Source organism: Tyto alba, unplaced genomic scaffold (assembly GCF_018691265.1).
Source record: "Tyto alba isolate M040663 unplaced genomic scaffold, T.alba_DEE_v4.0 Super-Scaffold_13, whole genome shotgun sequence".
In the NCBI taxonomy this organism is placed as follows: Eukaryota; Metazoa; Chordata; class Aves; order Strigiformes; family Tytonidae; genus Tyto; species Tyto alba.
The window spans coordinates 30,872,841-30,889,332 of record NW_024881275.1 but is presented as its reverse complement, the minus strand read 5'-3'; the positions used below and the strand labels follow the sequence as shown (position 1 = coordinate 30,889,332).

The window sequence follows — 16,492 nt, the reverse complement described above, 5'->3', positions numbered from 1 at the left end:
TCCAATCTCAGCCAGTGTTTATATTTTGTAAATTTAAGAAAATCTCTGAGAAATGCCTGAGAAGCATTTTCATCTTCCTTGTTCTTTTCCCCAAATGGTGAGATACTGCTGTTTCTTTTTAAAGGTCATCCTGTACTCCATATTTCTTCCATGAGAGGGAGGTCTTCATGGCATCACTTTGGGGCTTACTTATCTGAGTGCTGAAGGAAAGTGTAACTTTTTTCTCTGTCTTCATCTTACTCCTTGAAAGCTATTTACCATGTCCCAAAAATCTGGGTTTGTGAAATGGTGTAAGGTAGTACAATGCAGTAATTTCCAATAATTTCTTAAAACCCCTGCGTTCCCAATGACTGATCCACACTTCACATATACTGGCTTTTGTTTTCACTCCACAGATGGCAGTGATGTTGACAATGAAGAAGGCAGTGCAGCTGAGAATGAAGAAAATGTCAAAGGAACAGGTCAGTATGTGGATTACTTTGAGGCCACATTAAAATGTTTTCTAATTGTGTGTATGACTAAATGAGGAAGAAAGGTCTCCCTCTGCCATACTGCCTTCTCTTATGTTTGCTTTTTTTTTTTTTTTTTTTTTTTTTTTTTCTCAATGAAAGATAAAGGAGGGAAGAGAGCAACACCAAGAACCAGAAGGGGACATGCCAGAGGGAGAGCCAGGCGTGGTGGTGAGGAAGATGACGATGATGAAGATGGCACAAGGAGAACTGGGCATCGCAGGCACAGAAGCCGTAGAGGACGGGGACGAGGAGCTGGAAATGAGGGCAGTGATTCTGATGTGGACCCTGCAAAAGCCAAGAAGAACAAAGCAAATCAGAAATCCAAGGAAGATGGTGAAGAAGAGGAAGATGAGAAAGAAGGTAAAAGTGGGAAAGGCAAAAATGACAAGAAACAGGACAAGAAGTCTGATAAGAAGGGGAAAAAAGAGAAGGCCAACAAGAAGAAAAAAGACAAAAAGAAATCAGGATCTGGGTAATTCAGTAATTTTTTTTTTTTAATATAAAACCATAGTTATCTTGTATAAAACCTGCTTTTATTTATAGCTATGAAGTACTAAAAGTGTGTATGACTCTCTTACTCACTACAGCCCAATTAGAGCTGCACAATTTTTTTTTTTTTCAGTGAGGAAATGCTGTCTGAGTGAAATGGAAACTTTCCACAAACCCATATCCACTTCAGTGGAACAAAGTCAGGGTTTTGTCACAGATGCAAAGTGGGACCTTGGGAAATGACCAGCCAGGCCCTTCTGGGACTACCCATGCCCTGAGGGTTAGATCAAATCTGGTCAGACAGAACAGAAACTCAAGCCAGGGTCACTCTTATTGCAGTTAAATATCCTAAGTTTATGAGCTGTTCTCGGGAGCAGGGAAGTGAAAGTGACAGAGAGGAGGGGAGCAAATGACAGAAAGAATTGATAACAAATGAGATCTCTCCTGCTTTTTCCTTTCCCTAAAACTAAAATCTCCCAAATACAGAGCTGGTAGCCCTCCAAAAAGCCAAGGTCTCATTTTATTTCCAGTGCAGAACTAAAATCTTGACACTTTTCACAAGGTCAGGTTCTTGTTTCCCAGCCAGGTTTTAGCCAGCCTCTTGTAAAAGATCAGTGACAAAATTTCAAGAACCCAGAACCAAGGACTGAGATGGGATTTTCCAGTCAGTCTCCCACTCACTAACTCTGAAATATTACAGTTCAATTTTCCAAAGCATTTAATGCAACCTGGGGTCTTTGGAAGACCCCACTGACATGGAGAACTTCAGAAAATTATTTAGTATTTTTTCTGCCATCCTGGAATTCTCTTGCTCCCTGCCCCTTCTTATGCTATTAAAAGGAAACAGTTCCTGGGAATGGTGTATAAAGGAACAAATGGAGCTAGTCACACTTATCTCAGTGGAGGGGGAGAGAGATTCCCCTTCCCCCATTCAGCACTTGCTACAGCTGTTTGTGTTCCCAAAGACATCACTGGAGAGCACAGCAGGAGTCAAAGGAAAGAAAAAAAATACAGTGAGACACACTGCTGCATTAATTTGTCCATGATCCGATTTCAATATACTTCTACTTCATTTCCCTTCCCTACAAGAATGCCTAAAATCTTTCTTTGTTCTGGCTTTTAACAGTGGTGCAAATTATATCCCTCTGTGCAATTTCCTGTACTCTTATAGCAAGTCCTGTATGTGTCAATCCACAATCCTTTGCTTATTATTGTCTTTCATTGTAAATATTTACTCATTGTTAATTAAAGGAAGACCACTGAAAATATAAAATTGAATGAGGTCACAAAGTCTTTCATTGTCTTCCAAAATTCTTAATATTAAAATACATATATTTGGGTGAAATAATTAGAATTTGCTACCTGGATCAAGACTTATTTCTTAAAGTAATAAGCATAACATTTGAGACAAAACTGAAGCTGCTCTGGAAGATACATCAAGAACATTATATTTTTAGACTTTTAGGGGACCAGCTGACAGGATTTCTGAGTAATAAATATAAGATTTTTAAAAATTATTTTTAAAAGAAAAACAAAAGTAATGTAAACCCAAAGGAAAATAGGCTGGAGATCAGTTTAGCTGCGATTCAGATAAAGGATTTGCAAACCTTCAAGACAGAGGAGGATGGTGTCAACATAGAAATATAGACCGTCTAGCAAGTCCATGAGGACCTATCACAACAAATGTTATGTACTGTTTAAATGTACATCTTGCTGATGTAGTTTATTAATTGCCAAGACATTCATGAAAAAGCATAATAACTGTAAAATAAGAATTTGAGAAAGAATAAACCTAAAAAAAAACCAAAACAAAAGGAAATTGAAATGTGATATTATTCCACATGGAGTTAATATTGCATTTGCTGTTGTCATTATGTATTTTCCTAAGCTCTACAAACACTGCCCTTTTTGGTTACGTCACAGTACAAGTCAGCAGAATCTGCTGCTGTTACCCTCTTCCTCCACCCTGCTTTTCATCTAAATCAGGGAAACCTCTTTATGCCTGTATTATTCTACATCAAGGACATAAGAAAATCTTAGATGAATTCTGTTAATTTTTAATGGTTTTTAACCTTCTTACTTTGATCTGTTCTTATTTGCGGAGTGAGTTTCACATGGTAATTCCATGGTGAAATGAGTTATTTCTGGGTGAGTTTTAAATCTTCTGCTCTTAAGCGCTATTGGTTGTTGATACGGCTGATTGTTACCTGTTGATGAGGGGCCTGCTCTGTAAGGAGGACCTGCTCTACGCTGTTCATAATCATTATCCCAAAAATATTAAGGATAAATTTCTCCTTATAGTCTCACTGTGGAGATCTGTGATATTTCTAGGTTGAAAAGCTATTTTGTTCTTTACTGGCTTGTCTAATTGTGACTGACTGATCTTAGATAGAAACCTTATGCAGTCATTTGCGCTACAGATCCTCAAAGAAGGAATCTTATCATCTGCCTAACCTGTTTTTACTGTATGGCTCTATAAGTGAGCAAACCAATTGATTTTTAGTAGGATTTCTCAAGAGTATATAAAGCTTATGGAAAAGTCCAGAGGTACATGGAAGATTAAAGCAGTGTAGGCACTGCAACTTCTTCTGGCAGGAAGATTGCTGAAGAGCACCAACTGCCAGAGGATGATACGGGGATTATCAATAAGCGATAGAATTTTCACCAAACAAATACTTGACATTCTGGACTCTAAATGTCCTACCAGTCTTTTCCCTGAAAATGTCTGAGGTCCTAGAAAACCTTTTCATGTTAATTTTTATCGCTATAAAATATTTTTTGCAAAAATAATGAGAAAATTATATCCATAAAGAGGAGATGAAACTGAAACCAAAATGCAAATGTTTAATATGGGCATAAAACCAAGACACAGATGAATAGTATGAGGAAGTTCCTTATGTGTGTGATTTAAGGAAGCGCCATTAATTTAAAGAGCTCTACTGACTTAGGAAAAAATGCATTGTGTGCACTGAATTGGAGCCAAGGAAGATGGGAACTTGATGGGAAGTTATTTAGTGATGCTTTAGGCTCTGTATTAGCCTGATGGTCATAATGAACCCTTCGGGCCTTCAGATGTATGAATCACAACCTTTCATAAAAGGATAAGACTTCCGGTTGCAGAATACAGAATTCTGATTTCCTGGCTTGAATCTCATAGAGTTAAGGGACTCAAGCTAAAGGAAAAATCTTCTGTAACTGCATAAAGTTTGACTGCATAGTGTAAACACTCTTGAAAATACTGATTTCTTAACAAAGCTTAGAAATCTGGAATTTTTATTATTTTCCTGGTTTCAAAGGAAAGTGAAAAGTGAAATAGGAGATGTGTTTGAAAAGACAAATAAAGCAGTAGTGGGCAATGGGCACAAGAGCCAATATTATCCCTATGCTACTTGTGTTCTGCTTAGCTTCCTTTCCTCAGTGATCTCACTGCACTAGCACCTATCACTCATATTTCCCACCATTCTCACTGCAGTCTCATAAAACTGCATATTTCAATTTTGCATAACCCTGCAATCTTCTGTCAAAGGAAATCCTCAATGTTGGGCATGTTGCTGCCTGCTTTGTAAAAGGCAAAGCAGCTCATTGTAACAACTATGGATTTAAAGCTCTCTCAAAACCAGACTCTTTTAATCTTCCAGTTTCTCAAAGACATGACTTTTTTTTTGCATTATAATGCCTCAAAATTGTATGCACAGATCTTTTTATTGACCTTCATCCATTTGACTTAAGTTTTCACATAATTCTTGCCTTGCTCGTCACAATACTGGAATAATAATAAATATGTCTGGTGTTCAGTAGCAGACTTTCTGTAGATTTGTATTTCTTTGGCACTGTGTTTTATCACATGAAGTCTGAAATTTCATGGCTGATGGATTCAACTTTATAACTTGACAGTCGTTTCAATAAATAACATTTGAGTCTTTAATAACAGAGCATGTGATAACTATGAAAACCTCTTTCTTCCCTTTATCAAATTACTCCTGTGTGTCTGAAATTTTTAAACTGATTTCCTGTAGCTTTTCCTATAATGATGTGTATTTCATAAAAACTAAAGATAGATGACCAATGAGAAATTTGTATTTTGATGTGTTGCGAAAAGAATTTTGGTTTTATTGTATTTGTTTTGAAACTTCATAGATATTTTTACCGATAAACCATTTTGTCCTTTATGTCACACAAATCTTTAAGTACAGCTGTATTATCTGTTTTGGTAAATAAAAAGTTTATAATTCTTTAGTTATCCAGAGGATAGAAACCATACAATTAGCTGACTTAATGAGTTATTTAGCTCTGGCATCAGATTTTGAATATCAAACCCTCGGAAAGGTGAATTATAAGCGATATAGTCTGAAAACTGCTTGCTTGATGAAGTCTGAATAAAGCGTTCCCCAAACAAACTAGAAAAATATTTTTAAAAACCCTGCAGCACACTTTCAAACATTCAAAATAGGAAAAAAAAAAAAAAGGCAAAAGAAAACACAGCAAGAAACAAATAGAAATGCATTAAACTAATTTTACTAAGATCTCACTTAGTGGTAGTCGTCACTGCCAGCTTTTTAGGGCAGGAAGTCACAGTCTAATTATTTCCTTTTTTATCATTTTCCTCTTTGCTGACATAAGAAGAGGAAACACCTGTTGCTGATGATTTGCTGTATGCCATTGTGTGAAATGTAAGATTGCTCACAGCAGAGGATATCTATGCAGATGTTAAGAAAGTGGACCTTGCCTTAATCAGCAATGCTTTCCAAAGATACTGCAAATTGGTGCATGGATAAGAAGTTCAGATTACAAACACAACACATCTTGAGATGCCATTACTATTGCATCTACTTACTGCAAGTGTTAGGACACATCACAGCCTTGTTGCTATTTGGCTTTGAATCTTTCCCATCTCCAAAGTGCTGTTGCCTTGATCAGTGGATGGGATGTCATCTGGTGTTTAAACCTGTCTTTGCTGTGGCTGTGGTGTCTCATCTCTTTGCTGTGGCACATGGAAGTGGGATGAACAAGTTAATTTGTATGGCTGCAGTTACAGTGTCCTCACTTGCCCCTTGTGAGTTTGTGCTGGACTCTTAGGAGGCTGGCTACTCCTGCAGGAACAGCCAGTGGCTGTCAGACACCTCCCCGAGAGCACTGCCCAGCCTCCGTGGGATGCTCTAGGTGTAGCGCTGGCTCAGCTGTGGCTCTGCACTTTGTGTGCAGGCTTTGCCTTTCATACTAGAATTGATATCAAGACCAAGTGAACAGTGTCCTCCCCTTCTGTGCAACAGTGAAGGCACTTATCTAGGTCTCAAAGTTAACAACAATTAACACGGAATACATACTTCACTGAAAACTTCTGTTTTTTCTGAGTTTTGGTGATAGTTTTTATTTCTGCTTTCGTTTTAAGCTCTGATTCTGACTCTGAGGAGGAGCCAATTACAGAGGAGGAATTGGCCAAGCTGAAAGAAGAGGTAGAAGAAAAAAAGAAACTAATTGCCACGCTACGGAACAAGCCATGGAAGATGAAAAAGAAGTTGTCTGTTCTGAAGTATGGTTTGATTTCCATAATGAATGTCTGCCATCCTTATTTGCACTTTGCACTCTTTTTCTGAATTTCCACTTTATTTCTAAATTTACTGACACAATTAACTTAATCTCTAATCTCTCTTTTCCAGAGTGTGCTTTCAGAGAAAGTGGAGGTAAATGACATTGCAGATCAGTGCTTTCTTGTCTCTGTAGACCTGAAATCAAATACGAAAAACTCAGATCTTTTTCTTTTTTTATGTTTCCATTACATCCCCCTGAAAAATCTTCCATTTTCTTCATTTAGGTTAATGCTGCTAAACTCTTCCCATGATAAGTTTCTCATTCAAGAAAAATAATGCAATTTCAGGAATACCTCAAGATTACTGGGGTGGGGAGAGAGAATTTATCTTTCTATTCTAACTTTTTGGAAAGTAAACCAGATTTTTTTTTAACTTATGAAAAGAAAACCTCATTGGAAACTGATCTCACATTTTCATGCATTTTTAGATATGACACATATAAAACTGTGTTTTTCCCTAACAAACCTATCACTACATTTTCATTAAGGCTGAAAATTAAGTTTTCACTTACAGTTAAATTTCCACCAAGCCCAGGAAAGTGGGTAAACACAGAGAACTTTATTCTTTTGCTAAAACTCTTATGTTTCTCTGTTTTGAATAAGTCATTCACTGCAGTACTGCCCAAATACCAACAAAATGTATAATCATGTTTCATTAGACACATCTAACAGAGAAAAATGTAGTCTCTACTGCAGACAGTTTTTGATATGGATAGAAAACACAGACAGTGGTGGGAGAGAGAATATGAAATATGGTGTGGAAGGTCTACAGATTTTTAATTCTAGAAGATAAGGCCATTTTGGGAAGGATATAGTTGCAAAGAGGAAATGGAAAGGATGTTGTGAAATAAGGTGACGTGGAAGGGGATGAAAGAAAACAGAGCACCTAGGAGATGTAAAGTGGAAACATTGTGAAGGTGAGAAAAATTAAGAAAAAATAAATGAGCAAATTAGATAATCAGCTATAAATTTATTTTGCATAGTCTATAATTGAAGAACCCCATGTACTTAAAGTCAAAATTTGTTGTAGTCTTACTATTAACATAGTTTCTATTTTTATAACCATTCTTCTATCCCAGCATTCTGAGAAATTCCTAGCTCCTAGAAAACATCCTAGCCTGGTATGGCCCTCATACTGTTACTCATTATTGCTCTTCCATGTGGGTGGTGATGAAGCTGCAACACATAGTCCAAGTGCAAATAAAAGAGACTTCCAGGCCTTGGGACAGTTGGTAAGGGAAACTGGAGAAGAGGTAATTTTTTCCTCTATCCTTCCATTTGCAGGCAGCGACACTGGAAGAAACAGATGGGCCTAGTCTCTGTGGCTCGAATCACCAACAGAGTTTTGTATTTTTCCATAACAGGATGGTTTACATGGCACCAAACCTGCTGGTATTGGATGGGATTCTTCTCTCTCAAAGGAGGAAGAGGGTCTTTGTTCATGAGCTAGAGGGGCTAATTGGAAGAGCTTTAAACTGGAATTGAAGGGGGAAAGGGATAACAACAAGATCACCCATGACAAGACATGGGATGATGTATCAAGGTTTGAGGGATGAGGTACTGGAGAGGGCCCTCAGCTTAATGTGCTGGGTACACTGGAGCACACTTGAAGTCTTGCAGAGAGGAGTCTCCTGAGCTAACAGGAGCCAACAGAGAAACACCAGTGAAATACCTCAAAGGAGTTAAGGTGTGTTCCTCTAAAAAGATGACAAGGCTGACAGCCCAACTGAAGAGCCTCTACACTGGTGCACATGGCATGGGCAACAAAGAGGAGTTGGAAGCCACTGTGCTGCTAGAAAGCCATGATCTAGTTGCTATTTCTGAAACTTGGTGGGATGAATCCCATGACTTGAGTGCAGCTATTGATGGCTGTAAGCTGTGCAGAAGGGACAGGTGAGGAAGGAGATGAGGGAGTTGCCTCTTATGTCAAGAAATGGATAAATTATGAAAAGCTGTCTCTGAAGAATTGCCACGGGGAGGTTGGAAGTTTATGAGTAAGAATTAGAGACGGAGTCAACAAAGGGAACCTTGTGTTTGGCATTTAATATACAGGCCACCTGATTAAGGGGAGCCTATTGACAAAGCCTTCCTACTCCAGCTGCAGGAGGCATCACACTTGCAGGCTCTCATCCTGCTGAGGGGCTTCAACTACCATGACATGTGCTGGAAAAGTAGCATGGAGAGCTGTAGGCAATCCAGGAGACTTCTGGAATGCATCGAGGATAACTTCTTAGGCCAGATAATAGACAGCCCTACCAGAGGGGCTGCAATACTGGATCTGTTGGTCACCAATACAAGTGAGCTCATCAGAGGTGTCAAGGTTGGAGGCAGACTGGGCTGCACTGATCATGCACTGGTGGAGTTTGTAGTTCTGAGGGATATGGGACAGGCAAAGAGTGAAGTCAGGTCCATAAATTTTAGGAAAACGAAATTCCAGCTGTTCAAGAAGTTAGTTGGTAGGATCACATGGGAAACTGCCCTCAGGGACAAAGGAGCAGAACAGAGCTGGCATAATTTTAAGGATGTTTTCCATAAAACACAAGAGATCTCGATCCCCATGCTTAAGGAGTCAGGAAAGGACAGCAAGAGATGGGCATGGATGAGTCAAGACCTGCTGGTCAAACTAAACAGCAAGAAGGAAATGCACAGGCAGTATAAGCAAGGACAGGTATCCTGGGAAGAGCATAGGGATGTTGCCTGGTTGTGTAGGGATGCAGTCAGGAAAGCCAAGGCACTCTGGACCTGAACTTGGCGAGGGACACAAAGAAGAATAAAGACTTCTATTGGCATGTCAGTTGGAAAAGAAAGGACAAAGAAAGTGTACCCCCTTCATGAACATGACTGGCAAACTGGTAGCAACAGATGAGGAGAAGGCTGGGGTATTCAACAACTTTTTTCCTCAGTCTGTGGCAATCTCCATTGCCACACCTCTTGAGTGGGTAGACCTCAGGGCAGGAATGGGGTGAGCAAAATGCCTCCCACTGCAAGAGAAGATCAAGTTCAATACCACCTGAGGAACCTGAACAGACATAAATGTGAGGGACCTGATGAGATGCATCCCAAAGTCTTGATCGAATTGGCTGATGTAGTTGCCAAACCACTCTCTATGACATTTGAAAAGTTGTGGCAGTCAGGTGAAGCCACTGGTGTCTGGAAGAAGGGAAAAATTGAACCCATTTTGATAAGGGTAGAAAGGAGGACCCTGTGAACAATTGACCTGTCAGCCTCACCTCTGTTCCTGGGAAGATCATGGAACAGATCCTCCTAGAGGCTATGTTAAGGCACATGGAGGTCAGAGAATTGATTCAAGACAGCTAGCATGGATTCAACCAAGGACAAGTCTTGCCTGACCAACCTAGTGGCCTCCTATGTTGGAGTGACTACATCAGTGGACAAGGGAATAAATATGGATGTCATCTATCTGAACTTCTGTAAGGCCTTTGACATGGTCCTCCATAACATCCGTCTCTTTAAATTGGAGAGATATGGATTTGGTGGGTAGGATGTTTGGTGGATAAATAATTGGCAGGATAGTTGCATCTGGAGAGTTAGTGGTCAATGACTCAATGTCTGCATGGAGACCAGTGACAAGTGGTGTCCTTCAGGGGTCCATATTGGGACAAGTACTGTTTAATATCTTCATCAATGACATAGACAGTGGGATTGAGTGCACCTTCAGTAAATTTGCAGATGAAAACAAGCTGAGTGGTGTGGTTGACACACCTGAGAGATGGGATGCCATTCAGAGGGATGTGGACAAGCTCGAGAAGTTGGCCCATGTGAATGTCATGAGGTTCAACAAGGCCAAGTACAAGGTCCTGCACCTGGGTAGGGGCAACCACTGGTATCAATACAGGCTGGGGGATGAAGGGATTGAGAATAGCCATGTGGAGAAGGACTTGGAGGTACTGATGGATGAAAACCTGGACATGAGCCAGCAATGTGGGATCACAGCATGGAAAGCCAACTGTGTCCTGGGCTGTATCAAAAGAATTGTGGTCAGCAGGTCGAGGGAGGGGATTCTTCCCCTCTACTCTGTCCTTGTCAGACCCCACCTGGAGTACTGTGTCCCTCTCTGGAGTCCTCAGTATGAGAAGTACATGGACCTGCTCTGCTGCAGTGTCCCTCTGCAGTTTGAAGTTGCGCTGTACCACCCCTGTCAGACTCTAGCCCCACCTTAAGACATCATGGTCAGGATGATGGCCAGGTCTGGAGATGTGAAAAAATTGAGGAAGAAGCCACAGAAAAAAATTCAAAGATGTTACACAAGAAACAGCATCACCACTCTCCCAGGCCCTAAGTAATAGACATGTTAGCCTGCAGACTGGGGACATGTGTGGCTAGAGTCCAGACTTTTTCTCATTTCTATTACAAATATTCTCCTTCAGAAGAGTTTTGTTGTTCTTTTAATTTTCCTTTCACTTGTTTATATGGTTTGTAAGTGCTGTTGTTGTGCTTTTTCTATGGGAGATGATACTTTATGCACTTTTCCTCTTGTCACTGCCTAATCAGGCCAGCACAAAATTATCTGAAGAGCCATCAGATGATAATGACCACCAATCATTACTTACAAGACAAAGATTTAGAGAGGGGGGGTTAACTATTGAAAAGGGTTTTGGATTAGAAAAACATACAACAAAATAAAGCTCATGGGCCACAGCTTCAGTTGTTGCAAATTGGAAAACCTCCAGGATTTCCCAACTTACCTCTGAGGGTCTGATTTTGGGAACTGCATCCCTGTCTGTGCATTGTCCTGGTTGGGTTTTGCACAGATCAAAAGAATTGAAATGACAATATATATAAAAAAAAAGTCAGTCAAAAGTCAAGCTTAGGCTTTTTAAAGGACTTCCAATTAAACAAAGACTATAAAGAGAGCCTTGACAACTTTTTTTTTTTTCTGTTCTAAGAAAAACAGAACAGCACAGAGAAGAGCAGCCTCCTCTTCATCTGCCTGGGACAGAACTTAATGTGGAGATTTTTCACTATTTTTTCAGCCTAATTTATTTTATTACAGGACTTAGATTTCTCATCAAGACAGATGAATTGGAAACAGAGTAGTTTACAAGTATACAAAAGTCAATGTTGGATTTTCTCATCTTCTGATGTGTTCTTTGTAGTCTGATGAATCAGTATTTCACCTCTCTTACTGTGGACATACGGGCAGTCCTGGAGGCCAGCCTGGATGTCCTGGAGGCCAGCTGGGTGTTAAGTAACACTATAATTTGCCCATTATTACTGCTGAACTGCTTTTCAAATGAGCTGTCCCTGACAACAGTTTTGCAGTCAGTTTTTAGCCAATCTTTTTAAGACTTGGAGGAGTCCTGGGTGATCAATATTAATATGACATTTCTTCTTAATGAGTTTTTAGGTCTTGGAGACTGAAACCTTCCTGAACTGTTACTGAAAATTGTGAGCAATCCACTTGAATCATATTCATTAGCAACAACCTCTGAGAGCTGTAATTCATCCTCTCTCTGCAACACTGAAGTGCCCAAAGTACCGTACACCTGGCACTTTGGAAGCCGTAACTCCACACCTAGTATTAATAATTAACTTAGGCTTCTCTGGGACAATAATGCCTGGTCCAATGCAACATTTATTAGTTCCTTGTGTCTGTAATTCAATTAATAAGGTTTCTCTGAAGCTTCTTTAAATTCACAGTTAGATAATGGGGCACACTTTGGCCTATCTTGTGATATAGGTAATTTACCTATAACACATGATACCAGTGATTACAAAGCTCAGTTTTGTCGCTCTGCGTTGTTTTTGACACGTCCTCATGTTAGTGAAGTTGCATTACTTCCAAGTAGGCACGCATATATAGGTGTGTGGGTTTGGTTGTTGTGGTTTCTAAAACAGTTTAATGGGTTTTGGACTACTTTTTATTGCTTGATTGTTCTTCCTGCAATCCCAGTTTATTTTTAGAAGAAAAGAAATGGGGGAAAAGACAAAGTGTGGCAAAAGTCTACAGGGAGGTGCAAATAGAGGTCTTTTGGTGACATAGTTTAGACATAAAGGTAGAAACCTAAATTAAGTAACATACTGGATTATATTTAACAAAAAAGCATGTGTCGCAGACAGGGAAAGGCTGTTGCAAGCCTGTTCTCTGATTGAATGATGCCAAGTCATTGCTGAATGTTTAAAGCCAGGAAGTTTCAGTAGAAGTCAGGAAAAGGTCTCCTTAATGTACAAATCACAGATTTCAGGAGTAACCCAGTGGGACTAACCTGCTGCAGAGCTGGTGAGGGAAGAAAAGCTGTGGAGGAGAAGGGAAGTATATTCCATTTGATGGCTCCAGCACCATCTGGTAGTTACAGTTTCTGTATTATTTCCTTACATATAACTTCTCACATGTTTCTGCCTCATTACCCATAGGCCCCCTTTCAAGATCTGATTCTGCACTGAATTAGCTTTTCAGATATTTCATTAAAACTCTGGTGGGAATTTTGCATAGAATCAAACTGTTATTGAGATTTACATTTAACTACCAGTTAAGATCTGTAAGTCGTGCAAATACTAACAGATGCAGCTAACAGATAGGCTGCTGTGGGTCACTTAATAACTTGTTGTATTTGCATGTGGTGGGGTTCCCTTGTAAGACTTAGTCACTCTAAATGAGTGGTATGAAAATGCTATTTAGAATGTTATTGGTAAAATCCACCACATGTCAAATGATAAAACATGCTTAAAGAACATCAAAGGTAACCTGATTTTGTTTATTCTAAGAGTGGATGAAAACTTTCATTCTTTTCTTTAACAAAATAATTTATTTTTTAAAAAATAATTTCATTTCTTTGAACTGCATAATCATCATAAAATCATAGAATCATTTATGTTGGAAAGGACCCTTAAGATCATTGTGCCCAACTGTTAATGGAACACTGCCAAGTCCACCATTAAACCATGTCCCTAAGCGCCACGTCTACATGTCTTTAAAATATATTCAGGGGTGGTGACTCAACCAACCACGCTGGGCAGCCTGTTCCAATGCTTGATAACTCTTTTGGTTAAGAAATTTTGTCTAATATCCAAGCTAAACCTCCACTGGTACAACCTGAAGCCATTTGCTCTTGTCCTATCTCTTGTTACTTGGGAGAAGACACCAACATCCACCTCACTACCACCTCCTTTCAGGTAGTTGTAGAGAGTGATAAGGTCTTCCCTCAGCCTCCTTTTCTCCAGACTAAACAGCCCCTGTTCCCTCAGCCACTCCTCATAAGTTTTGGTCTCTAGACCCTTCACCAGCTTTGTTGCCCTTCTCTGGACACGCTCCAGCACCTCAATGTCTTCCTGGTAGTGAGGGGCCCAAACCCAAACCCAGTATTTAAGGTGCGGCCTCACCAGTACAGGGGGACAATCACTTCCCTAGTCCTGCTGGTCACACTGTTTCTGATACCAGCCAGGGTGCTGTTGGCCTTCTTGGCCACCTGGGCATGTTGCCAGCTTATACTCAGCTGGCTGTCAACCAACACCCCCAGGTCTTTTTTCGCCGGGCAGCTTTCCAACCACTCCTCCCCAAGCCTGTAGCATTGTGTGGGGTTGTTGTGACACAAGTGCAGGACCCAGCACTTAGCCTTGTTGAACCTCATACAATTGGCCTCAGCCCATCGATCCAGCCTGTCCAGATCCCTCTGTAGAGCCGTTCTATCCTCAGGCAGATCAACACTCCCACCCAATTTGGTGTCATCTGCAAACTTATTGAGGGTGCACTCGATCCCTTCACTCAGATCACTGCTAAAGACATTAAACAGAACTGGCCGCAGTACTGAGCCCTGGGGAACACCACTTGTGACTGGCAATGAACTGTATTTAACTCCATTCATCACCACTCTTTGGGCCATATAGCATGTGATACATTTTTATTAACTGTGTGATGATTATTAACTATGTGACGATTTGTCAATTACTGCACAAGAATGAGAACAGTAATAGCCACAGTTTTTCATGCATGTTTAAAGCATCTTCTTGTCATGGTCAATGTGAAATATGCATTAATGCCAAAAGTCTTATTAATTTCGAAAATCACAGTGTATTGTGACTAGACTAGAATGCAAATACACTGTAAATGGAAAACTAAACCAATACTATAAGTTCACCATTTGGACTTAGTTATTTTCTTCAAGAATTATACAACAAATGTATAAGTATACAGAAGCAATATATAAAAAAAAAAAGGAAAGGAGTTGCTTCATAATTCTTTCATGAAACATGGAAGAAGCTTCACAAATATTGTGCATGAATGGATCCAACATGTTTTGTGCTCCAGTCTTGCATGTGTAACTCAGTTGACTACATGTGTAACCACCCAGTAAGAAGTTTAACTGGTATCAGATCATTTTCTGGTTTGTTTGTGCTGCAATGATGAACTTAGTCCAGTGCAGGCCAATGGAGTGGAAATCTGAGAAAAACTGATTATAAAACAGTAATATTTAGGGGCTTTTTATACCAGTTCTGTATCCAGCACACAGTGGAGCAGAGCAGTGTTGGGGAAGAAGGGGTGCAGCGAGAAAGTCAACCTCAGCCTCTGGCAAAGTAAAACCCAGGGAAGCATTCAGGAGAGTCAGCAGCATTAAACCTGGAGATCCACATCACCACCTTCAAAAAGCAATGTTTTGATTTGTCCTGGAGTAAAAGCTTAAATACTGCTAACACTTTAACTTGAAAGATTGCTTGATGGTCAGTCCAGGAGTCAGAGAGGGGTAAGAAATACTATTTTTTCTAGAAAACCTTGTAAAAAGACATTTCAAACAAATGAACAGAAGACTTGGATTAAGAGTTTAAAATAAATCTTTTAATGTCTTTCATTGTGGAAAGTTTCTTCATGTTTTGGCTTAGCTTAATTTTATAGCAAAACATGTTTGTGGAAAAGTTCTGTGTTCAGCTACAGATGCAAAATATGTTCATATCTGTTGTGGAGGATTTTTTTTATGTGTTAATGGTTGTTTTCATATTATCCCCTTAAAGTTCTAATTCACCGCTTCACTGTAAAAAAAGCAACCTACAATTTTGAAATCTTTATATTCTGCAGCATAACTGCGCATAATTAGTGACTGAAAGCACAGGTTTTCTACAACTCTGTAGGTTTTGATTTCAGTAATTTTTCATGAACAAGCTCCAGTGATTCAATTACTTAGTTATAGGAGTGGGAGAAGGTTTTCCTCTTAAATCCAGAATATGATATTCTGATTAGAGGGACTGGTACATGTCCAGTTTATTGATTCTGGCTGCTTTTATGGTACTGCTCTAGCACTGACTGCTGAGTTTAAGAGGAAGCTGCCATCTGCTGTTAGGTCTGCCTTATATCTCCTGACAATGAAAACAAGATTTTAAATCCTGAAGACATGGATTTAAAAGGGACTCTTGGACCTCAGTTTCCTAAAGGTGAAAAAATATGTTTTCTCTGACTTATTTGAGAAGGATGAACTCTAAGAGTAGAATTTTTTGAGAATCAAAATGAAACAATGAGGTGTGAGTGCTGAGCCAGAAAATCTATGAAGGACTCAAAGTGGCTTGGAAAATAATGAAGGCTCAATCGGTGTCAAACTTAGCTAATGTACACAAAGATGAGACTCTAAAATCTAGAATACAATTGTGATCCAGAAGTGCAGAGTTGATAATAAGGGATCTAGAGCCTTAGAAAGATACTGACTCAATCCCTGAAGAACACTTTGAAGTGGTGAATAGGTGGGATGTGTTGCTGGGGGGGTAGCCAGTTATTTAACCTTTTTTATCTGAGCATGCCTTGTGACACATGGGAAAGGAAGGAAAAAAGAAAGATAGTGGTTGGATTGGGGTTCATGTCACTGTGTCTAGCTTTTTGCTTCTGCCAACCTGTGTCTCTGAAGGAGCAAACAGGATCTCAGGTGGTGGGAAAAGGCACGCTGAACTCCTGGGGAGGTCAGGT

At 39.7% G+C, this 16,492-nt stretch overlaps 1 protein-coding gene across 1 annotated transcript in view; it reads left to right on the top strand.

Annotated features, from left to right (window-relative positions):
- Positions 1-16,492, top strand: part of TMC1 (transmembrane channel like 1) — a 152,143-nt gene that overhangs the window by 88,935 nt on the left and 46,716 nt on the right. Inside the window, exons 3-5 of the mRNA XM_033010244.2 lie at positions 396-461; positions 612-984; positions 6,391-6,531. Coding sequence (XP_032866135.1) covers positions 396-461; positions 612-984; positions 6,391-6,531 — 580 coding nt within the window. The remainder of the gene's footprint in view (positions 1-395; positions 462-611; positions 985-6,390; positions 6,532-16,492) is intronic.